The sequence below is a fragment of the Podarcis bocagei genome, assembly GCF_964188305.1.
Source record: "Podarcis bocagei genome assembly, chromosome: 2".
Classification (NCBI taxonomy): Eukaryota; Metazoa; Chordata; class Lepidosauria; order Squamata; family Lacertidae; genus Podarcis; species Podarcis bocagei.
Genome location: NC_138126.1, coordinates 50,660,677 through 50,684,930, shown reverse-complemented (window position 1 = coordinate 50,684,930; position 24,254 = coordinate 50,660,677). Strand labels below are relative to the sequence as shown.

The following is a 24,254-nucleotide window of genomic DNA, read 5'->3' as shown; positions in this document are numbered from 1 at the left end:
TTTTTATACTTAACTATTCTAACCCTACGCAATGGGCTAATCTGGCCACAAAAGCACCTTAGAAGTTGCGAGGGTTGTAACTTCGCTTGCCGTAAACCATTTATATCCAAACTGGATTTGGGGTCAGCTTTTTCAATGCAGGCTAAACAATGGGATTGCGCAGAAAGAAAAGAGTAAGCTATCATAAGCCAGCTAACTAAAGTGAACATTTTCACACTTCATTCTGCCCCCCCCTTTAAATAAATACCTGAGAAATGCACAGCCTTTCTGTGCAATGCACACAAAGCAAAGTGTAGCTGGCTTTGCTGAGCTAAAAATCTAATTATATCTTCTATCTTACCAACAGCAAGCATGCAAGCGAGTGAAACTGAGTCTGTGAATACGGAAAATGTTGGTGGAGAAGGGGAGGGCCCAGCGTGCTGTGGAGCTTTGTGGTGAGTACAAATCAGCATGGTAGGAATGTCAATGGTTTTGTTTCTAGCAATCCCTGAGCAAAGGAACAGTTTTCTTCATCTAAGTTTTCGTGTGTGTGTGTATACACACACACACGCACCATTAGCGCTGTTAATTTATTAACTGAAAACTCTGAGGAAGGTTGTCTATGAACAAAAATGGAGTTCTCTGAGATGTGGATGATTAAAATGATATACATTTCTTGAATAACTCATTGAAGCTTATTTAAGTTGGTAGTCCTTTACTGCTTATTTTGTAAGTCAGAAATCTGTAGCGAGTGTTCAGCTGCTAGAAATTGAACAGGGTATGGATGCTATTATCATGTGTTGTTACCAACAATTCAGACATTGTTTTCTGATTATCCCCGTTCGCTTGATAAGTACATTCAAACCATGATTTGTACCAGTGTGATGTAGTGGCTAGATTTAGACCTTGGAAACCTGAGTTCAAACTCCTGCTCAACCCTTTCAAACTCACTGCATGGTATTGGGCAGTCATTTTCTTCCAGCCTATCTTGCAGGGCTGTTGGGGGGGGGGGTCTGCTGTAAGTGCCATGGAGGATTTTTGATCGTGAAATTTTGATTATAATCTATTTCTGAACCAGTTTGACATTGGTGTCTTAATAGTATCATTACTGATATGCTTTGCTAAAAGATCGATTCAAAAAGACAATGTTTCCTATGTATGTAAAATATGTAAGCTTTTATTGTGCTGATCCTTCAAAAGCAGTAAAAAGGTGCCATTATTTTGCAATTTACACCAATAGAACATTTCTGTATCAAGCAGACATGCAAGATTGAAATAATTTTAAATGCTTTTAATTTCCAACATAGCTTTCAAGGGAGAAGGAGTTGTGTAAATAATTGTTACGTATTTTCTTTAAAAATATGTTTTCCTTTTCTTTTAGTCAAATTATCTCAAAATCCAAGTTCAGGTCAGTATTCTTCTCTCTCTTTTCCATCACTTTCCCCTTAACTGTTTCCTGTTAATCTACACATATTATGGTTGAATATGACTGAATCTTTTTTAAAAAATGGGTTAGTGAATGCACAGAAAATGTATACAGCATCATATGCAATCTAACAACATTTGGCCACAAAAACCTGAGCAGGTAATTAAACAAATAAACAATAATGGCTTAAAGAACACAAAGAGCTGCCATATACCGAGTCCATTGGCCATTAATCAAGCTCAGTATTGTCTGTATTATTATTATTATTATTATTATTATTATTATTATTATTATTATTGCTATAGCTTTCCAGAATTTCAGGCATGTTTTTCCCCAGCCCAATGTGGAGGTACTCGTGATTGAACCTGTGACCTTTGAATTTGAAGTGGGTACTCTACCACTTCCCATTTACATGGTTGGTCCTATAGAAACGGGATAGTTTTTAAAATTCAGCATGTGAAGCACAAGAGATCAGGTCCCTGCTCTGAGGAGCTTTCAATTTAAAGTTGACAAAAGGAAACAGCAGAGGAAGGGAATGCTAATGGAGTGGGGAGTAACAAGAAAAGAATATGCAGCTGTTTTAGTTTCACATGCTGAGGTTTGGATACATGATAAGTAATGAAACAATCTTAACCTTATCGTGCGGTACTCTGCTTTTGTGCAGCTTTTAATTGCTTTGTTAGCCACCTCAGTTGCTTTATATGAGGAAGGCAGAGTCTATTACAGTGGTACCTCGGGTTACATACGCTTCAGGTTACAGACTCTGCTAACCCAGAAATAGTACCTCGGGTTAAGAACTTTGCTTCAGGATGAGAATAGAAATCGTGCTCCGGCAGCGCGGCGCAGCAGGAGGCCCCATTAGCTAAAGTGGTGCTTCAGGTTAAGAACAGTTTCAGGTTAAGAACGGACCTCTGGAACGAATTAAGTACTTAACCCAAGGTACCACTGTACAGTGGAACCTCAGGTTACGTTACCCTTGGGTTGCGAAAGCCGCAAACCCCAAAGTGTTTCGCTGCATGCGCAGAAGTGGTCTCTCCATTTGTGAAAACTTTGGGATACGGTAGGACCTCCGGAATGGATCCCATTCGCAACCGGAGGTACCACTGTATTGTTACTATTAATGATAATTATGCATCTGATGTGGCTTCTTCCTCCGCCTCAAATCTACTAGCCTTTAGATCAATGTGAACTCTTCCACCTCTCCACTTACCCTTCCATTGACTTTTTCAGCATTCATCAAATGTGTTTCATGAATGGACAGAATAGATTCTCCCCCAACCCAATACAAAATATTGTATTTTGAATGACTAAATCTTCTAGGCATGCTTCGGAGTTCACTCTGTTCTTTCAACTTGCATACAGTTGACTTGGCTGAAATAATTTTTTGTGTGGGAATTTTTGTACGGTTTTTGGATATATATGGTTGAAATAGCTTTTATCAGAGTAGGGCTGATAACTTTTATCAGAGTAGGAAAAAAACGTTGTTGTTATTAATTTTCTATACTACCCTTCATCTGAGGATCACAGGATGGTTTACAATATGAAAACAGAAAACTACATTCCAGAGTAGCAAGCAAAAACAATACCCACCCACCGACTCCCCACAACACAGTTTAAAAGGCCATAGATTGTTCAACTAGCCGAAGGCCTGGAAGAAGAGGAATGTTTTGCCTGGCGCCTACAGATGTGTAATGAAAGTGTCAAATCAGTCTCCCTGGGGAGAACATTCCACAAGCCACTGCAGAAAAGGCCGATTCTGGTGTTGCCATCTTCCAGAGCTCTCTTGGAGGAGGCACATGAAGAAGGGCCTCAGCTGATGATCACAGGGTCCAAGTCAGTTCATATGAGGAGAGGCAGTACTTGAAGCATTATATGCCCTATTCCAATGATTCTGCTTTGTAATGTGTCAGAATCACAACAAAAATATTTTTATTTATTTTGAAATTCACCCATACAATATTAATGTCCTTTTTCTTTAGGCAGATATTTAGAAGCACAATTAAAAAAAAATCAGTCATATTCTCAATATGGTATCTTGCTTTGTTTCTTAACTTTGCCTTTGTTCACACTAAAACCTAAGACTACAAATACAAGTAGCTTGTATTCTTTTCTAAAGTTTCTTACCTTTTGAGAAAGCTTTTCCCCAAAAATCTCAAGGTTGTCGTTTCCTTATCTGCTTCTCTTTCTATAATTTAATCAATCAGCTATACAACTAAATCTCTTAATCTTGAACTTAAAACTCTTTAAAACTATCAATACCGCATTCATTGGATTTTGGATTTCTCCTGGTAGGAATCTTCGAAATGGTTTTTTCCCTTCCCTAGACTCAGCAGTGAAGAAAATGACAATAACTATGGTTATATATACAATGGTGGCTAGATGTATCTAAAGATCTATAGCTCAGGATTTCTAAAGCCATAAGAAGAATTTTATATTTTCCCGCTCACAGAAAATCTGCTGTCAGGACTGAAATATGCCCCAGTCCATGTGTGCTTACTGCACTTTCACTTCTTTCTTTAATATGGAGCCCTAGATGTTTTTGCTTATGGCCACACAACTTCATGCATTTGGTAGATTTCAGTCTACCTAAACACCTGTTGTTACACCTGTTGGTTTTATTCAGTTTCATAACTTAATGGGGTATCTTAACCTTGCATGAGTAGTTGTTCTTGTACACGGTGGTATTTTTTTGGGTGAATAAAAGTTAAAGTAAACTGCGAAGTGTTCCACAATTGTAAATGGTACTTCCTGCAAAAAGGTGATTTTATGAAAGTAGACAGGTTTGCAAGGATGTGCGAGCTTAAGCATAAGGAATGCTTTTTGCAATACAGTCGTACCTTGGGTTACAAACACCTCGGGTTACAAACACTTTGGGTTACAGATTCTGCTAATGTGGAAGTAGTACCTCGGGTTAAGAACTTTAGCTCAGAATGGGAAGAGAAATCACGTGACGGTGGCACGGCGGCAGTGGCAGCCCGCATTAGCTAAAGTGATACCTCAGGTTAAGAACGATTTCAGGTTAAGAACGGGCCTCTGAAACGAATTAAGTTCGTAACCAGAGGTACCACTGTAGTGTTGAAGCTGCCACTATCTTCCTGCCACCATCCTAGAGGGATATGGGTTGGTGTGAATTGCATGGAAACCTTGGTTCTTCTAACCCTGCTTCCTCACTGGCAAATTCTAATAGGCTCTGTGGTCCCAGCATATACCTTCTTCATCCTAGTCAGCTTTAGCACTTCCTCTGAAGACTGGTATAGTTGATTACCAAAGATCTGGAGTGGCCATAATATTGTGATATGAATAATGTGTTTGTGATCTTTCCTCACCATCAGATGTAAATACAACATACATTCACATTCAAGGCGTAGCTGTGACAGTTTATATTCATTTGACTCCCAGAGATTAGCAGCACACCATAGTCCTTGGAGGTTTTTATTTGCTCCTGAGTCTTGTTTTTATTTGCTCTTGAGTCAAATGTAGCATATTTCCAAAATATTTTAAATGTATTGGAAACCTCATGAAATGCCAGTCTTTATAAGACAGGGGACTAAGAGATAGAATGTGGCAGCCACAGATAAAGATGAAAAAGCTTTGTCATTAATGGCAACAATATGAGAGCAGCAAATCCTGACTCCATTTCATCTTCAGATTTCTTCCTTTTTTTAAATCAGGTATAAATAGTATCCTTGACTTTGCCTCTAATTTTAACCTGAAACTAATTTTAAACTAATCCTGATTTGCATAATCTTTATTCAGACGTGATTTTTTCCCTGTCTGATCCAGAAATCTCTATGTGAAGCTGTGGGATGTATACTAATTGCTCCTTGTTAGACTCTTAAAACATACAATTGTTGATACCCTCTCTTGAGGAAGTGGAAAAGGGGCATGAGATTCATTTTCCTGTTCCTAAAATATATGATTGGTGCTACCACAATCGATGGTAACAACCTTGTCTGTTCATTGCTGCAGAATCCACTGCCACAGCAGATGGGTGTAATGCTTGCTTATGTAGACTGCTATTGAAGACTGTTCAGAAACTTCTGTTGACCAAGAACGTTTGTCAGAACGTTTATTGGATCAGACAGAATGGATCTGGATCCAACTCTGATACTGTAACCTGTAGTGGCTGCTTATTTGTTTCTGAGATTAGTTCAAAGTGATGGTTCTCACTTTTAAAGCCTTAAACACCCTGGGACCAAAGTGTGTTAAGAATTGTCTACACCTGTCACATCTACCAGGCCCTTGAGATAAATCTACTGGGTGTCTGCTGTATCCCCCAATTAACTGAGTTATGGCGCATGGGCACGAGATCAGGGTTCTTTCTGTGGTTTGGTTGCACCAAGACAGTCAACCATGATGTCTTTACCTAGACAAAATTTCCTCAAGCCAATTTTTTGTGGTTTTATTCTGTGTTGTAATACGTCTGCTGTTTTATGTTTTAGTCGGCGTTGGCGTCGATGGAACCGATTCAATAGAAGAAGATGCAGAGCTGCTGTCAAATCTGTTTCGTTTTATTGGTTAGTTATTGTACTGGTCTTCCTGAACACATTAACTATCTCATCTGAGCATTACAACCAGCCTGATTGGTTGACACAAATACAAGGTAAAATGAATATGTTTTCTTATTCATTCAGTAACAAATAGAATACTGTTATAGACTTAATACAAAGCCATTTATTTATTTAGCATTTTGTAGACATTCTGGGTTGTTTAAGCTTTGCGAAAAAGAACAATGGGAAGGTATAAGCAAATTTTTAGCCCCATGTAGTCAGTTGCAGCTAGAGTTTATCCAGGTTATATGGATTGCAATCCACAGATTAGATGGGTTGCAATCTAGGCTAATTTGAACTTGACAGCAGTTTACTGTAGTCAAATGGATTGTGGACTGTAGCTGTGTGCTGTTATCAAGCACCTCTGGTCTGTGTCATTGAGAGGTTTTTCTGGGTCCACTACAAAATTTGTACTAGGGTATTTGTACAACAAAGCAGACACTGTATATGTCAATCTTGGTGCATACATCAGGATCCCACTAAAGAAGGAAATGAAAATTTGCTTTGAAATGCTATGAACCAAACTCCTTTATTTCTGAGCTGTGGTTTGGTGGGGATAGGTTGCATCATCATAGCTTGAGAAGAATGTGGAGTGAAGCATTCTGTTTGCTCAAAGTGGTCAAAATAGAAACTGTCGTTGTTTTCTGCAGAACATATGAAACTGAATCAGAGCTGTAAAAACCAATATAATTTTCTGAATATTTCCCCTCTAGATATTGCTAACAAAGTTCTTCTGGCTTTATTCACCTGTGAAATGTTGGTAAAAATGTACAGTTTGGGCCTGCAGTCATACTTTGTATCCCTATTTAATCGTTTTGACTGCTTCGTGGTATGTGGCGGCATTGTTGAAACCATCTTGGTGGAGTTGGAAATTATGTCACCCCTTGGAATTTCAGTGTTCCGCTGTGTCCGTCTCCTCCGCATTTTTAAAGTAACCAGGTAAGATCAAATTAAAGGCAATGAGCTTTTTTTTTTTAAAAAAAAGCCAACAACAACAACTTACTGCTGAGTTCTACTGACACTTGTATGATCCGCAGCTCTTTTGTAATATTTCATCACGCACTGTTCTTTTACGGTTTTTTTTTGGTTAACACACGCATTTTAATTTGTAGGCACTGGACATCCCTGAGCAACTTGGTAGCATCCTTGTTAAACTCAATGAAGTCCATTGCTTCACTGTTGCTTCTGCTTTTCCTCTTCATCATAATCTTCTCATTGCTTGGAATGCAGCTGTTTGGAGGCAAATTTAATTTTGATGAAACTCAAACAAAACGGAGCACCTTCGATAATTTCCCACAAGCTCTTTTAACTGTATTCCAGGTAACTTTCTTTCACCCACTATAAAACATTTTATCTTTGAACAACAAAAACTGTCTAAATAATCCTGTCTCCTAAAAAATAAAAATAAAAATCACTACCACAACTACTATTAATTCTGTTTGTGTTAAATAGCATTCTGCTCATTAAAGTCAATATTCTGGTAATTTTGCATCATTTTGTACCATTTGTTCATATCATGTATTCTATCTATCTATTCAGCATAGCTTTTATGTTAATGTCATTAATATTAAGTTGTCTTTGTTCATCCAAAATATAAGAAATGTAAAGTCATTTAATGTAAAAAAAATAATCTTCCCTTATATTTAACTGTCTTTTTTTAAGAAAACAAAATGTTTGCATATCACATGTTTGAAGCTGTATATTGGTAAATTATCTCAATCTTGTTCTACAGTCCAAAGGTGCAGGTGTTATGGATTTGCACATACAAGAAAGTATATTTATTTGATTTTTCTCCTCCCCACCTCAAAACCTCACAAAAATCCAGTGTTGGAGGAAAGGCTGATTTTGAAATTTGGGTAACTTTTAAAAGAAACACTGGGAAAAGAGATAGACAGACAGAGAGACAGAAATATGCAGGAAGAGTTACCTGCTTTTCAAGTTGCTTGCTTTAATTTCTATACTGCTTAATATATTTAAAATATATATAAGTGGTGTACAAAAAACTGAAGCAACAACAGGCAACTTAAACAAAATATTACAGAAATATACACTTATATATAAAAATTTACATTAATGCAAAGTTACTAATAGATAATGCGGGTGGCGCTGTGGGTAAAACCTCAGTGCCTAGGACTTGCCGATCGTATGGTCGGCGGTTCGAATCCCCGCGGCGGGGTGAGCTCCCGTCGTTCGGTCCTAGCTCCTGCCCACCTAGCAGTTCGAAAGCACTCTTAAATGCAAGTAGATAAATAGGGACCGCTTTATAGCGGGAAGGTAAACGGCGTTTCCGTGTGCTGCGCTGGTGCTGGCTCGCCAGTTGCAGCTTCGTCACGCTGGCCACGTGACCCGGAAGTGTCTTCGGACGGCGCCGGCTAACGGCCTCTAGAGCAAGATGAGCACGCAACCCTAGAGTCGGACACGACTGGCCCGTACGGGCAGGGGTACCTTTACCTTTACCTTTACCTTTACTAATAGATATAAATGATATAAACTAATAGATATAAATGTTAAAACAATGAAGAAGGAAACAAAGAACCACTAATTCACACATGCCCTCAAATGTAAGTTAAGGGCTAATTAGATTGTAGCCATTAATGTTAGTGGCAAATTATTGTAATTAAAACAAAACAAAAGCCCTAAAACCAGACAACCATTAGTTTCCTCTTATTTATCTACCTGTAGTGCCCAAATAATGTCCCTGCACTACTGGGATATCTTCCAGACTTGGCACAACCGGTATATTTCTTGGTGTTCATTTGCTGTTGCTACAAATCATGCAGCCCAGTCCTAGGCAAGTTTACTTACAGTGCAAGACCAAGAAAATTCCATTTGGTATACAGTGGTACCTTGGGTTAGAGACGCTTCAGGTTACAGACGCTTCAGGTTACAAACTCCGCTAACCCAGAAATACTACCTCGGGTTAAGAACTTTGCTTCAGGATGAGAACAGAAATTGTGTGGTGGTGGCAGCAGGAGGCCCCATTAGCTAAAGTGGTGCTTCAGGTTAAGAACAGTTTCAGGTTAAGCACAGACCTCTGGAATGAATTAAGTTCTTAACCCGAGGTACCACTGTATAGAAATAGGATTGCAGCCTTAGTTGAAGATGTTACAGAGAGCAATGTTTGCTAGGTTTAGTGTCAGCATTAGTAACTTTTGGAGCATAGGTGCATAAATGAGGACACTGATGCTTCTGTGGCTGCTTCCAACTCTTTAATCTGGAAAGTAAAAACAGACAGTGCATCCATTCAGACATTATAAATTACATGCATTTTATACAACAGAGATTAGTTTTCATGTGTGTGGGGGGAAACAATAGTGAAGTGGCCTTGAGGTGAGGCTGTACATGTATTATCTGTTTGTAGTCATTCTTCCGTTCATGCTGAAGCACATTTACAAAATACTAGATCCCACTTGATTCTGGAGTTAAGTATTCTGTTAACTCGGGATCTGTCTTACGCATTTTTCCTAGTGCTTTTCTGTTCTTATAATTTTAAGGTGCACGTTGGGCCCTTGCCTGGACAGATTTGTGAGCTTGCTAACAGTAGTTCCCTACCCTCCAATTAATTTCTGCAGCTCGTAAGTTTGGCAGCATGGGAGGTGGTGGTACCTGGTCAGTGAAGAGGTGGAGTGACTGTTCCTTCTGCTACAAAGAGGAAAGCTTCTGGCCTCTTTGTGACTGCTTCAAGGAGGGAAGTGGCAGTGCAGAAACCTGATGCTTGTTCATGTAATACTATACCATAGCTTAGCATCATGTCTGGATGCAGCGTTACTATAGCGTTCAGTAAAAAGTTTGGTGTCTGCTTGGCTGTGCACTGTGCGTCTACATTTATTTATTTAAAGGAGTTTCAAAGCTCGTTTAATGCTAATTGCTTTCGGGAATTATAGTTTTCTATAGGGGCTGGTATCCAGTGTCTCCTTCCTCCCTGCCTCCAGAGCAGGAGGATACCTCAGCCCCCCCCCCCAGAAGCAGATGTGGGCATGCAGAGTGCTGTATGCGGGAGGAGAGGAAGGAGACTCCTGTTGTGAGTGGAAGTCATTTCCGCTAGCAGATGGGCACAACTGGATATCACCCAGTGTTATTCAAGAACAAACCTACAATGTCTGTATAAAACTATAGTTCCTAGGGCTCTTTGGGCCAAACTATGACAAACAAACCATATTTGAAACCATATTCAGACTGTTTTCCATTCATATTATGGATGTACCCAGATGAAATATGTGCAAGCTAGCTGATTAGGTGCTGAATTATCACAATAAAACATCAAAGGGAAAAAACCTGGAGACATTTTGATTAGAGTTTTGTACTCTGCATTGCTTCAGAAACAGCAAAAAGTTACTGTTTTTTAAAATTCTCAGTTAAATGATCATTTGCAGAATCTTGGTGGTTTAATAAAGATTATCACATTGCATTCCCTTGATCATTTTCAGTTGTATCAAGCGCTGCTGTTCTGCTTGTGCAATAGAAATCCCCCTTTTTCACAACTACTTTATCCTGCGGCTCCCTGTGCACCCTTGAAATCTGGTTCAGAGGTTGCTTTTTAGGTGTCTGCAGGTGCTTTTGGTTGTGCCAAGAAAACAATGAGCTTGGATGCTTGAATGACTAATGATTTCATTGTTACATCTACAGCCAGTCTTCGGGCTAGCTCAGCCAATACATTTCTTGTCCGTTTAAGTCATCCTAAACATTGCTAATAGGTTCAAAGTGAACCAAGGGATCTCTTTGCTAATTGCAACTTTGAATATTAGAGTTTCTTTTTCTAGCAGTTACCCAGTTAAGAGCTGGTTGTCTGTCTGTTTCCCCAGGCTAGGAAGATTGGAGCTTGGAAGAGAGCTTTTACTTGCATAGGAGCTGGAGGCTCCACCCCTTCCTGGTCTCACCCAGGCTTTGATCCAAGCAGGTGTTTTCATGCACTTTTCCCTAATAGCCTAATGTGCAGCTTGCTGGGTACTTTGGTGATGGCCTTGAAGTTGCTGCCTTACTCAATGTTCCCTCTGCTCCTGTGGCCTTGAGACAGCTGGCATGGCAGCCTCCTGACCCAGGGTACAGGGTAGGGATGTCCAAAGTAAGTGTCTAGTCAGAGTCGTTCCCAGTGTGGAGATCTGTTGAAGGGTCTCCTTAGTTCTCATCTGAGGAGGTGAGAGATAAGGTCTGGACAGAGTGAAGCCCTGACACTGGTGTATCTCTAGTGAACCAGGTAGTCTCCTGTTAAAGTTTCATCTCAGCCACATAATCACTTTGTGGACTTAAGAGAATCTACCATTCTCTCTACATCAGGCCATACATATCTTGTTTGCAATATGGGGATGATCATTCTAGATTATTTTATATAGCTGTTGCAAGAATTGTTAAGGTCAAGAGCTTTAAGCACTTGAAATGTTCTAAATAAATTATGAGTATTAATGCTAGGTCCATGTGCTACATTTGTATATGTGATCGCGTACTCAAGGATAGGTGGGATAATTTGTGCAGATAATAAATGTCATGTCAGAAATGTCCCTAAATGTTCACATAGGCAACAATTTCAGCAGTCCTTTTAGAAGAGTAATTCTCCAAATCCCTAAATGCAAGGTATTGGCAAATTCTTTGGTAGATCTAAAGCTTTGTCGCCAAAACAGTATGTCCTTATTTTATAGTAGTATAAAGCAATGCATAAGAGAAGTGGTTAGAATGTTGTTAGTCATATAAGTACAGCTAATGGAGTATTTTTTTCTATGCTGTGAACTGAAGCAGAAACATAATTGATTTTTAATGTTCCGTGTTCACTCATTAATAAAGAATCAATTTCTTAGATTCTAACAGGTGAAGACTGGAATGCTGTAATGTATGATGGTATTATGGCCTATGGAGGCCCATCATCATCAGGAATGGTAGTCTGCATATACTTCATTATCCTCTTCATCTGTGGTAACTGTATCCTTTCATTTTTAGACATTAATCTTAATTCTGAAATATAAAGAACGTGAATATAAAATACTTAAATTGGAGATTTCCACATTCTGATTCCCCACTCTCAAAATTCTCAGTTAAATTTTTATAAACACTTTGGTCTCCTAACCAGTCATTACTGATAACGTTGATTCTGTTCTTGGTTAAAATAGCTGTGATAAGGAATTGCTGGATCTCTAACAAAATGTTGCAGCATGGAATGCTTCTGTCCAGGTTGCCAGCCAGCCAGATGCCCTCTTCCAAGATGCTCCATTCTGTTTTCCTTCTCTACCTGTTCTGGTTTTCCATCACAGATAATTTGACCTGGACTCTGTGCAACTCCCAGTCAACGATAGCAATGAGCTACTTTCCATACTTGGTGGAATTATCTGTAACTCTTTCTGTAAGCCACATTGAGTCCCTGTCAGGAAGAAAGGCTGAGTATAAAATTATTATTAGAATTAGAATTGGGAGAAATACTTGGATTGTGTTGAGGATATAATTAGTTATGAAATTCCTTTATGTTAGGTGTGGTGATTAAACAAACAAACAAACAGTGATTATGGGTGATCTCCAATTATGCCTGTATGCCATGAAAACAGACTTTTGCTGGTGTTATGGGACTTGCCCTTCCTTTCCTTATCCCACCCATCTTTGCCAAATCTTAGAAGTTGGAAAGCTCCTTGGAGCAGACTTGAGAGGCCACGGGGGGCTGCAGGGAAAGCAGAGGAAGAGGAAATCCACTTGTGCAAGATTGACTATCACCCAAAGTATGTGAAGAGGTGGCCCCTGATATTGAAGTGGGTTGAGGAGTCATTCCTGTCTGGGAGCTGTCACAGCACCTGTATGTCAGCATGGAAGTGGCCCCTGATTAGGGCTAAAATCAGCAACTACTTTTGAGTAAATTTTTAAATGTTGCTTGAGTTTAGGTCTAGATTTCCCTTCCATGTTAGTTTCATTTCAGTTGGGTTTGTGCAAGAGAACTTGTGCTCACTGCCATTATCTTGCCCAAGAGAATTTGCCAGGGAATGTAATAGCTATCCCAAGCATTTCACGGAAACCAAAGCATATTCATACGCTTGCCTGAAAATGTACTGAGGGGAGAATTGGGGTTGTGCATGCTATTTCCATCTAACGTCGTTCCTGCCAGGTATAGCCTCAAGTGTTTACGTGTTTAATGGAAGGGTTGAAGGGAGATTCTTCTCCTGTTTGAAATGAATGAACTTAGAATCCTTCCCTTGATTAGGAGCCCTGATTCATTGTGCAGGGTCCCCAAACAGAGGGAGGATTCTAAACATGCAGCTAAAGCAGGAATTCCTACCACCACCCCAGACCTCCTTTCTCAACACATGAAAGTTGGGAATGGAGTTCACAGGAGCAGGAATGCTGGGGGTGGTGCTTGGGTGTGCATCCTCCCCATGGATGGTTTCAAGTGAATGTGTGAATTTGCTATTTGCTTCAGACTTGTAAACCAATGTAAGTGAGGCATGGGATTTTTTAAAAAATAAAAAACACCCTATACCTGTTTGCTTATGCCCTTCACTGAATTTAGGAATGTGGATTTCATGTTTCCCAGTTGGCAAAGGAACTAGGTTGCCATACCTATGCAGTATCCTTAAAATGGTTTGAATTAGATATCTTGCTGAATGTCTTCTTGGCCATTGCGGTGGATAACCTGGCAGATGCTGAAAGTCTGAACACTGCTCAGAAAGAAGAAGCAGAGGAAAAGGAAAGGAAAAAGACTGCCAGGTACAGAAAAAATGGCACAGTACATGTGAAAGCAGCTTTCTTGATTTTCCCCTTATGGTTCTTTTGTAAAGATCCTTAAAGAATCAGGGACACTGTAAGCACTTTGGAAAGCTGGTGTGAACTGAGGAGGTCCTGTCCCTGTTAAAACAGCACACATATCATTACAAATACAGTGGTACCCCGCAAGACGAACGCCTCGCGAGACGAAAAACTCGCAAAACGAAAGGTTTTTTTCGTTTTCGAGTTGCCTCGCAAGACGAATTTCCCTATGGGATTGCTTCGCAAAACGAAGCTTGCCCTGCAAGCTCTTGGGGACAGCGGGAAGCGCAGCGCGTCTTCCCCGCTGTCCCCGGACCTCTTTTGAAGCAAGGGGCGGCGTGGAGAAGCGATCTCCCCGCAGCCCCTTGCTTCAAAAGAGGTCCGGGGACAGCGGGGAAGAAGCGATCTTCTCCCTGCAGCCCCAGGTCCAGGGACAGCGGGAAGCGCTTCCCGCTGTCCCTGGACCTCTTTTGAAGCAAGGGGCGGCAGGGAGAAGCGATCTCCCCGCAGCCCCTTGCTTCAAAAGAGGTCCGGGGACAGCGGGGAAGAAGCGATCTTCTCCCTGCAGCCCCAGGTCCGGGGACAGCGGGAAGCGCTTCCCGCTGTCCCCGGACCTCTTTTGAAGCAAGGGGCGGCGGGGAGAAGCGATCTCCCCGCAGCCCCTTGCTTCAAAAGAGGTCCGGGGACAGCGGGGAAGAAGCGATCTTCTCCCTGCAGCCCCAGGTCCGGGGACAGCGGGAAGCGCTTCCCGCTGTCCCCGGACCTCTTTTGAAGCAAGGGGCTGCGGGGAGAAGCTAACTTCTCCCCGCAGCCCCTTGCTTCAAAAGAGGGGACAGAGCGGCGCTTCCCCTCTGTCGCCGGACGGTCTCCATAGGAACGCATTGATTGATTTTCAATGCATTCCTATGGGAAACCGTGCTTCGCAAGACGAAAAACTCGCAAGAAGAAAAAACTTGCGGAACGAATTAATTTCGTCTTGCGAGGCACCACTGTAAGCATTAGACATGTCTTTTCAGTTCTGAAAATGGTTAGCTGGCAACGTTAAACTCTTGTTTAATGACTCCACCATAGTCATTTAACTTGTGAAAATCTACTGCATATAAAATCACTATTACAATTTATCTTGAGTTATGCAAGAAGCTATGGGTTGTATCGTACAAAACCATTGTGCTTGAGGAATAACTTCCACAAATACAATGGAACTTTTCCTCCCTCCAATGCAGAGGGCACATAGCAGAAGGAGAGTGAGGGAAAGTTCCCTTGGGCTAGAGAAGTCATTCCTCATGCACAATGACTTAGTTGGATTCAACACAACGTTGTTGTTTTAAAGACTGAGTATTCAACGGTTCATGATGGTGGCGGAACAAGGATAGAAAATATATATATATATTTTTATATAAATATTTTATTCAGTTTTCAGATACAAAGATTATAAAAATAGACTAAAACAGAAAATAAAATTTTATTGTAGTCATCAGGTCAGCTTGTAGATTCAGTTCCAAGATGGAGATTGCAGGCTTAATATGTCCTTCCCAGGGGTTACCAACATTACCAGACTGCAGTACCTGATAGGGACTTACGCAGCCTGAAGTCAGCATCTTGGAAGTGAATGTATAAGCTGACCTCTTGGGTACACCAACAGCCTAATTTTTATGCTACTTTTTATTTTAACCCCTCCCCCCATGCTTTGTTTAACATCTTGCCTGCTGAAGAATTGTTGGGAACTCTAAAGCTTCCTAAGCTTTTGTAACATTTTGGCTGCACCCAATAAAGGTATTGACTTGCTGTAGATTTTGGAATTTTAACTTAATGATATTATTCCTGCCTGGAGGATGGGGAAAAATGCACTCCCTCATGTGTGAAGACATCCACATTGTACCTGCTTCAGTACGCCATAATTGAAAGCCTAATTACTACCTTGTGTACAGACAGTAAAATATGCACATAAGCTATCTCAGTAGCAGATAAAACAATTCCAGTGGCAGCAGTGTTGCACTTGCTGGGACAGAGGAGGGGCGCAGTCAGGCGGTGGTGAGGTTGGGAAAGCTTTGGTTTGGCTGCAGCTATGCAGATGCCTAGCTTGGCAATTGACTTTTTTCATAGCTACCACACATGAGCTCCTTTATTTTCACAACCCCCTTCTTTTCTTCCTTGTAGAAAAGAGAGTTTGGATACTAAAAAGGGGGACAAACCAGAAGGTGAACAAAAGAAGGGCAAGGATGCTAAGGTACCTTATTTCTTTTCACTTCTGTGTGCTATATATTCTTTAAATGTACAGACACCTGCCAGTACTCCAAACTGACTGGTCTCCATCTGTGCTTGTGGTTGTACCTCATGTGGGTTGCCAGGTTCTTAGAATGCACTGAGTCCTCTCATATGGTGGGTGCCTATGGCTTTTTTGTATCAAGCCTCAAGGCCACAAGCAAGAGGATTTTCTGCCCAGACGCTTGCATCGATTGTCCCCAGATCTTCTCTACTCTCTGTGTGTGTGTTTAGAGACTCAAATTAGATAATATTTGCAAGTTGTCTGTTTATGACCTGCTAGATTTTATTGGACAGTATCATTAAAATAATAGATGGAGTAGAAGGTTTATTTTCTAACATAAAAAATATTTGATTTTTAATTGTGTATTTATACTCGGTTTATTGAGAGAGTAACAATTTGAGTTAATGCAAATCATTGGAATGCTGACCTCTGACCTATACCAAGCTGCATGGGCTCTTTATGAGACAATCCAGCTGTAAGCACATTTTTACTGCTTATTTCTCCAACCAGAATTATTGAATTAATTAAAGATTGTAAAGTGTTGGGATTGGGATGGGGCTGCTTTGCGGAGGGCAGAACAGGAAAAAGAGTGGCTTGGTTTAGCGTGTTGCATCAGTTTACATCTTCCATTTACCTTTCTTCTGAAGTGTTTTTGTTCTTGTAATAGGTTACCATAAATGAATACGGAGAAGGGGAAGATGAAGACAAAGATCCCTACCCACCCTGCGATGTTCCAGGTACTAATGCACTTAACATATACCAAGAGAAAAAATATTGGGTCAAATGTACTACATGCTATTTATTAATACAACGAAAAAGAAACAGTATAGATTCCACACATTTCAGCAATTACGAAATACTAGCAAGGAATTCCTGGTGCTCCCCAGGATTTTTTTGGAAACCACAAATATATTGTGGTTTTTTAAATGGATGGTATTTAAATGGATGGTATTTGTGAGTTTGGATTTGTCATGCCAAAAATTGGGTGAAGTCACAATTTGGTCTGCCATCTTGATTCAAAATGGCACCTGGCATCCAAACATAGATGAAGACTGTCGCCCTCACCTTGGGAACCCTCATGACAAGTTGGCAATGATCAGAGGCACCTGAACCTAAGCCAAAAAGTGGGCAAAGTCTTGCCAAAGTCACGTTTTGGTCTGCCATCTTGATTCAGAATGGCAGCTGGAGGCCTAACATCAACAAAAATTCCCACCCCCATTTCAGGAACCATTATTCTGAGGTTGGCAACGCTATCTCGAGAGGCATCAGAATGCATAGAAAACAGACAAATGGACAAACCATGTTCCAAACTAAATAACCGGACACAGGTTGAGGCAGTTACAGTGATGACTTAAAATGAAATTAAAAGAATCTAGAAGTTGTTCACTTTCCCACTCTTGGGCAATGTGCTTTCACTTGAATAAGGGCAGTTTCTGTTTCCCGCTGCAGCCCCCTCAACAGAGGACACACTGTGCAGGAGTGTGTCCCTGACTCTTCAGAGAGGGTTTTCAAGGGCATGTGAGCTGACTACATGTTTTCTCACGCAACATTTGACTCCAAGCCTGTATCTCCTGCATGGGAGCACACCTCTAGATAGATGAAAACATGCAGAGAGTAGTACCATAGCTACTGCACCTGCATTAAGGTGTGCTCACCATCATAGCAAGGTTGCCACTCCCACCTATTACTTGCAGACAGGGCAGTGTCCCTGAAAAGTCACTGGCGGGAGTATCATGCAATAATCAAAATGTTCTTGTGGCACATTTTCAGTGATCTGTGCAACCAAACAAAGGAGTTGGGACAAAGGCGTGTATTGTAGTTGCAGTTGCATCGCGTCTATGGAGAGCTTTACCAGTATTCCATGGGCAGAGTGGGGAAGGCAGTTTATTTACACCCTGACAGTTGAAAAAAACTTGTTGCTTTGATTGTGTCAGTAGGGGATGATTTGACCTGCCTGACGTTGAATTTGTGAAAAGTGCACAGAACAGGAAAGGGAGCGGGCAGTCTAGAAAACATGATCTCAGCTAGAAGCTGCAGACAAGAATTTAAAATTGACATACTGTTTTTTATTGTAATAACTTATATTTGGGAACATAAAGAGGAGAGCGCTGTTAAAAGCCCATCTAGGCCAGCATCTCACAGCGGCCAACAACATGCCTCAATAGCCCTCTCCTCATCGGCAACTGGTATTTAGATACGCATGCCTCTCAGAGTGGAGGCCTAACATCAACAAATGATGGGAACGGCAGGAATGACCTTATATTAACTAGCATTTGTTTTAAATATCTAGTGGCTATAATCTATTTCCAATATTATTTTCTAGTATTACAAATTTTGTATATACATATTAAAGAAAGTAATCAATTTGAAGTAGGTGAAGAGGAAGAGGAAGAGGAAGAACCTGAAGTGCCAGCTGGCCCCCGACCCCGAAGAATATCTGAACTGAATATGAAGGAAAAGATGACACCAATTCCTGAAGGAAGCTCCTTCTTTATTTTCAGCAATACAAACCCGTAAATAACCATTTTATGTATATCCCTTGAATTGTTTGTTATTAAATAGTACTACCACACTGAGGCTTCCGTATAAAATAGCAACACTTTTTTCTGGCTGCGACAAAAAAAGGCAACAGAATGATGATACAAATCTGTTTTTCAGATGTGTCATTTCTTTTCAAACCAAACTTCTAGTAGGTTGTTTAAATGATTACGTATTACTTGAATAACATGGTCTGAATAGCAGCTATATCCAAATATGTGGCTTTTTTAATATCATCCAAGTTATAAAATTTGGCCACTTTCCATAAGATACTCACATATGCTGTCCTATATGATACATATAAATGTACATTTTCCAGAATTACTAGTGCAGTTAACAAGACAACATGGGTGCTTTCCAGATGAACAACTTTTTTAAAAAATAAAGCTCTGCAGTTGCTTAGTTTTAAGCTTCAGGAGCAGTTAACTTCCCACTTGTAATGACATTGTTCTGTTTTGTCATTCTTTTCTTCAGGATTCGAGTGGGATGTCACAGGCTGATCAACCACCACATTTTCACCAACCTCATCCTTGTCTTCATCATGCTTAGCAGTGCTTCCCTTGCAGCAGAAGATCCAATTCGCAGTCATTCTTTTCGCAACAACGTAAGAAAAAACAGACTCCCCAAAAGAGTTGCATGCTACATCGTCTTTAAAATGGTCCCTTCAGAATGGGAGCAAACCATGGATATAATAGATTGGTACATAAGTGTAGCTTTTTGAAATTAAGCAGCATGTGGGTATTTTCTTAAGATTCAACAGGATGTTGGAACCAACTTGGAGATTACAAAAATAGTGCAGAGATTTGTTGTGGTTGGAGCCTGGAGTCATAGAGTAGCCTCAGTTGTTGTTTTTGTTTTTACAGTGAAGGGGTCTTCATAAGCTCAGTTACAACACTAATAATATTCAGGATGTAGAAATTCCTAGTTGGGTGTTGGAAATGTTCTTTGTTTGAAACCCTGCAGACCCGCTGCTGGTCAGCATGAAACAGCATTGAGCTAGATGGACCAGTATTGAGCTAGATGGCAGTAGTACATGATGTGGTGTGGTAGTGGCGCTCACCTGACCTGACAGCTGAGCCCTGTTGCTTCCAGGGAAGGAAAGGGATGAGGCAGTGGGGAGGTTGCTATGGCGCAAACTCACTGGCCAGCTTAGCTCTGCTGTTGCGTTTGCACAGTACTGACCTCTCCACTGCCTTGCCCCTCCCCCTCCTTCCTAGTTTGCAGCCTCCACACCATGTTGTCCGCTCCCTTAACCTCAACATTAGAAAATGAAATGGGACAAGCATATAAAAACTGCAGTGTGCAATACAACTACACATAGATTTTACTTCTATTTAAAGTGGGTGTATAATACAGTGGTGCCCCGCAAAACGAATGCCTCGCAAGACGAAAAACTTGCTAGACGAAAGGGTTTTGCGGTTTTTGAGCTGCTTCGCAAGACGAATTTCCCTATGGGCTTGCTTCGCAAGACAAAAACGTCTTGCAAGTTTGTTTCCTTCTTCTTAACACCGTTAATACAGTTGCGACTTGACTTCGAGGAGCAACTCATAGAACGCGGTGTGGTAGCCTTTTTTGAGTTTTTTGGTGATTTTTGAAGCTTTTCCAAAACTTTTCCGACACCGTGCTTCGCAAGATGAAAAATCCGCTAGACGAAAAAACTCGCGGAACGAATTAATTTTGTCTTGCAAGGCACCACTGTATGCTGTATGCAACTCTCATGTACAAATGCTGCTATAAATATTGTCTATAGCGTTCATTTTTTATTTCTAAAATAAAAAAGGCATATTCTAGGCATATTCTACAAAATAATAAATGCTACGAAGAGGTAATTTCAAATCAAGGGTGCATTTGTATGTTACCTGTTTATTCAATTTATTACGTGCCCTTTAGCATAAGGTCCTGGGTTGGTCACCACAATTTAAAATACAGTATTAAAACAGTATAAACAAACTATTATTGCCAGAATAGGGTGGGTCCCAGGTGTCAAAAGGCCTGGGGAAAGAGGTGCATCTTCAGCATATGATGGAAACTGCATAATGAAAATGCCACACACCTCTGTGGGGAAGAAATTCCATAATTTGGAGCTGCCACAGAGAAGGAACTTCTGAGGGTCATGGAACTACCAAGAGGACCCTCTCTGCTCAGAGCACCCAAGGGTGTCTGTAGGGAAGGGGACGGTCTTCCAGATATTTGGGACCTGAGACCATCTCCTGTTTTTGGAGGTGAGCAGTTTATACTTTTTTATATATTTGTGGCAGAAATATTTGGTCAAGTGATGAAAGGGTGTTTCTCCAGCTTTTTAAAGTATTTCTCATATATATATATATATGAGAAACTCTCTCTCTCCCTATAGAGTTCCCTATATATATTTTCTCACCTTCTATTTAAACATGAAAATAAATGAGAAAACCTCTCTAACACCATTCTAGGAAAAACACTTATTCCTTTAAAAAAACTCACCTTAAAAATATTGTGTACGTATGCAGAGAAGAAAAAATCGTAGGTATGGCCCTGCCAACAGAAGGCATTGTTAGAATAATTGTATCCATTCAAGGTTGGTGTGATTTTATTACATGTAAGCACCAAGATCTTTAGTTGTAACAGTGTAATAGGTAGTGCCTATGAAGAAATGTTTTCTACACTAGGTTTAAATCAGCTGCTATTATTTAGTTTAGCCCTTTGCCTGAAGTGGCAGACATCCCAACCCAGCATGCTTGGTATAAAGCTTTCTCATGTACAAGCTCTCAGTAGGGTCCTTCATTCACAGAAGGATATTGTACAAGTGGTTACAGAGCTCCACATGCAAGGCTGAATAGATGGCTGTCTGTTTTGATAGTGCTGATCATCTCTTTGGGGTGGGAATCTGAATCTGTTCTTCTACTCCCCTCATCCCCTTTTATGGACTGGAAGAGGGGACTTAGATGCTGACTCCTCTTGTTTCCAAAGAGGTGAGTGGCATAGTGGAAGGTAATTGCACAAGCCACATTTGTTGGATGGATTGAGTTATGCTACTTATTACAGCCAAATTGTATATATGTCAAGGAAGCATCCCAAAGCTGAAATGAGTCTTCTTGGGTTTATAGGAAACTATGTTTGGGTATATAGATGTTAGGATGAATAAATAGCTCGTGAACACAAAATAGGAGAGTCTTTGCAAGCGGCATGAACTCCTGTTATTTCATATAGAAGAAATTGCTCAAATTTCTATCAGTCACACTTGCAACTTTGAGAAAATGTTGTTTTGAAGATAAATTCATGCTGTAACATGATGACATGACAACGCCTGATTGAAATGTTTTTAATTGGCAAAAATGGGTATCTTTTTTTCCATGGACACATCAATGTACAGATATACCCTTAAAGGTTTGCCCTGTGATCTGTGCAAAAAGGACTCCGTGTGTTTAGAGAATTTCTGAAGGTTCTTCCAACCACATCAAGCTGGCTTAGTAATGTATTCTCATTCAGAATATTTGAATATTCAGTACTCTCTATACGATAAGAACCAAAACCTAAACAATGCAGAGATTGTTTCATTAGTATGGTTATATTATGTTCTGAGAACAAGTTGCACCTGTTAGTAATTTGTTTGCATTTCTTACAAGAACACTGTGATAACTAAAACATAATGGGTTGAATCTAAATATCACTCCCAGGCTCTGAGAGCATCGCCCAGGCAGAATTCTACTTGGTGTATGATCCTGCACCAGGGAGGTGACTTCTGCTGATTCCCACCTCACCTGCATTCTTCCAGCATTTTATCTCATGTTGTCCAGGGGTGGGTGGAGGAGCCTTAGGAAATCCACTGGAACAGTGTAGGAGACGCTGTTGAGGTCTATAGGGGGAGGGGGATGTGCAGAATCCCTCGCCATTTTCCCAGTGGGATCATCTGATGGACCAAAAGCCTTCCATGAATGGAAGGAGCCTTCCCAACCATCAAGGGCAAAAGTCTGGGTCCAATACAGTAATTGCTGTAAGGAAAACAATTTGTTTAAATTGCCAGGTGCCACCTGTACTTCGGGGGGACATTGAAAGATGAAGTGATAACTTTAGAAGTAAGCAAATCTGTGAATTAGGACAACTGTGAGGCAATTTTCAGTGAAACAAATAAATGTTGTTTGGTCATTGTACATCTATTTATTTCTCTAAATTTACACATGTTCCTAAAGTAGACATTTCTCTGTATGTGATCAAAGTTGTAAATTCTGGTAGTATTTGTAGATGAATTTCTTACTGTGGCACATGTTATGCTTTGCAGATACTTGGTTACTTTGACTATGCTTTCACAGCCATCTTTACTGTTGAAATCCTGTTAAAGGTAATTAACTGTTAATTGATCCTTGTTAACTCAGACACAGCTTTAGCAATAATGTTTGTAACTTTTTGTTTACCTTCCAGATCCTAGGGTATGCAGATTATGTCTTCACTAGTATGTTTACATTTGAGATCATTTTGAAGGTAACAGGTTTACAAAGAAGTTTACTTAAAAAGGATTTTTTTCTGTGTGTCACCTGCCACGAAAAGGCACTTGAAGTGTTCTCCGCCTTTTCACTCAACAACCAAATCTAAACCTTTTTTTGAAACCAAAGGATATTTTTCGTCATGGTTTTTATTCTATTTTACCTTTGGGTGCATGTAGAAGCTACTTTTTTATCATCACATCAATCTGACAGCTCATTTTATCCTTTTTTTCTACTTCCGGTTTGTCAGAAGAAGGAAAACTATTTCACTACGCATGAGCTTTCCTCCTCCCTTTTCTGGCATTTCAAAGAGAAAGATCTTAAATCTTTTAAAGGAGGAGCATGTAATTACTCATTTCTCTTTCTGAACTATATATTCACAGAGTTAAAATAGTAGACCACTATTTTCTTGCAAAGGGACTTGCAAGATACTCTACCCTTTCTAAAACCTACTAGGATGCTTTATCTTGGGTATACATTTAAATACACGAAGAGGCATGAACATGCTTACTTAAATGTATTGCCCATGCATGAGTTCAGAACTGGTATTTCAATGTATAGTCTGTGTACTGATTATCAAGGACATCCACCAGGGGCGCTCAGAATTCTGATGTACAGATTACATTGGTGCACAATTGATGCTGAAGTCAAGCTGCTCCACCATTGCAGAATAAAGAGGAACATATAGAAAATGTGAGCATGCATTTTGATGCCTTTGAGATTGGGATCATCTGTTGTAGCCACTTCCATCTCAAGTTACTTATTGAGTATTCCTGGATATGACACAGGACCCAGTGGTATTATAAGAATCAGTACATAAACTTTGCATTTCCAGCTGAGGATCAAACATAATAAATCTATTTCCTGCTTTATTCATATTATTGTGTGTTCTTTTTACAGTGCATTTTGATTAACACTTGATAATGAAACTAATTGGGCTGTTTACAAGATATGCTCAGTTTGATAAGGGATAAGGTTTTTAGTTTTTAAAACATTCTGAATGTGTTTCATATTTCTACCAGTGTAGCATTCCAGAGCATGCTATTTTGAAAAGGGCATGTCTCTTAGCCCTTCTGTTGGCATGTTTTGCCAGGAAAGTGGGAAACTATTTAGCATGATATTAGGGGGACTGAAATAAAGGGATATATGGTGTAAAGAAGATTGTTTAGATTATAACACAGCTGTTCCTCATTCTAGTGCAGGGATTTCTAACCTTTTATTGGCCCAAGGGTCTCATTCAGCCTTGCCCAGGGACCATACACCAATGGTGCATGCGACTCTCACTCGCACGCGCGCACACACACACACCACACACAGACCCCCTC

The 24,254-nt window shown here is 40.3% G+C and overlaps 2 protein-coding genes across 30 annotated transcripts in view; one reads left to right on the top strand and one right to left on the bottom strand.

The window, feature by feature from the left end:
• ACTR8 (actin related protein 8) overlaps nucleotides 1-24,254 on the bottom strand; it is a 183,108-nt gene that overhangs the window by 29,692 nt on the left and 129,162 nt on the right. The window lies entirely within an intron of this gene.
• CACNA1D (calcium voltage-gated channel subunit alpha1 D) overlaps nucleotides 1-24,254 on the top strand; it is a 194,813-nt gene that overhangs the window by 103,378 nt on the left and 67,181 nt on the right. For 15 of the 29 annotated variants that reach the window (XM_081185220.1, XM_081185234.1, XM_081185210.1 and 12 more), the window contains 12 exons: nucleotides 347-434; nucleotides 1,361-1,387; nucleotides 5,848-6,008; nucleotides 6,669-6,894; nucleotides 7,068-7,275; nucleotides 11,745-11,865; nucleotides 13,515-13,629; nucleotides 15,826-15,895; nucleotides 16,602-16,671; nucleotides 18,306-18,447; nucleotides 18,947-19,076; nucleotides 22,728-22,787. In XM_081185220.1, coding sequence (XP_081041346.1) covers nucleotides 347-434; nucleotides 1,361-1,387; nucleotides 5,848-6,008; nucleotides 6,669-6,894; nucleotides 7,068-7,275; nucleotides 11,745-11,865; nucleotides 13,515-13,629; nucleotides 15,826-15,895; nucleotides 16,602-16,671; nucleotides 18,306-18,447; nucleotides 18,947-19,076; nucleotides 22,728-22,787 — 1,418 coding nt within the window. Of the gene's footprint in view, nucleotides 1-346; nucleotides 435-1,360; nucleotides 1,388-5,847; nucleotides 6,009-6,668; nucleotides 6,895-7,067; nucleotides 7,276-11,744; nucleotides 11,866-13,514; nucleotides 13,630-15,825; nucleotides 15,896-16,601; nucleotides 16,672-18,305; nucleotides 18,448-18,946; nucleotides 19,077-22,727; nucleotides 22,788-22,867; nucleotides 22,928-24,254 lie in introns of all 29 variants that reach the window. The other 14 variants (XM_081185236.1, XM_081185231.1, XM_081185230.1 and 11 more) reach the window with 2 other exon arrangements.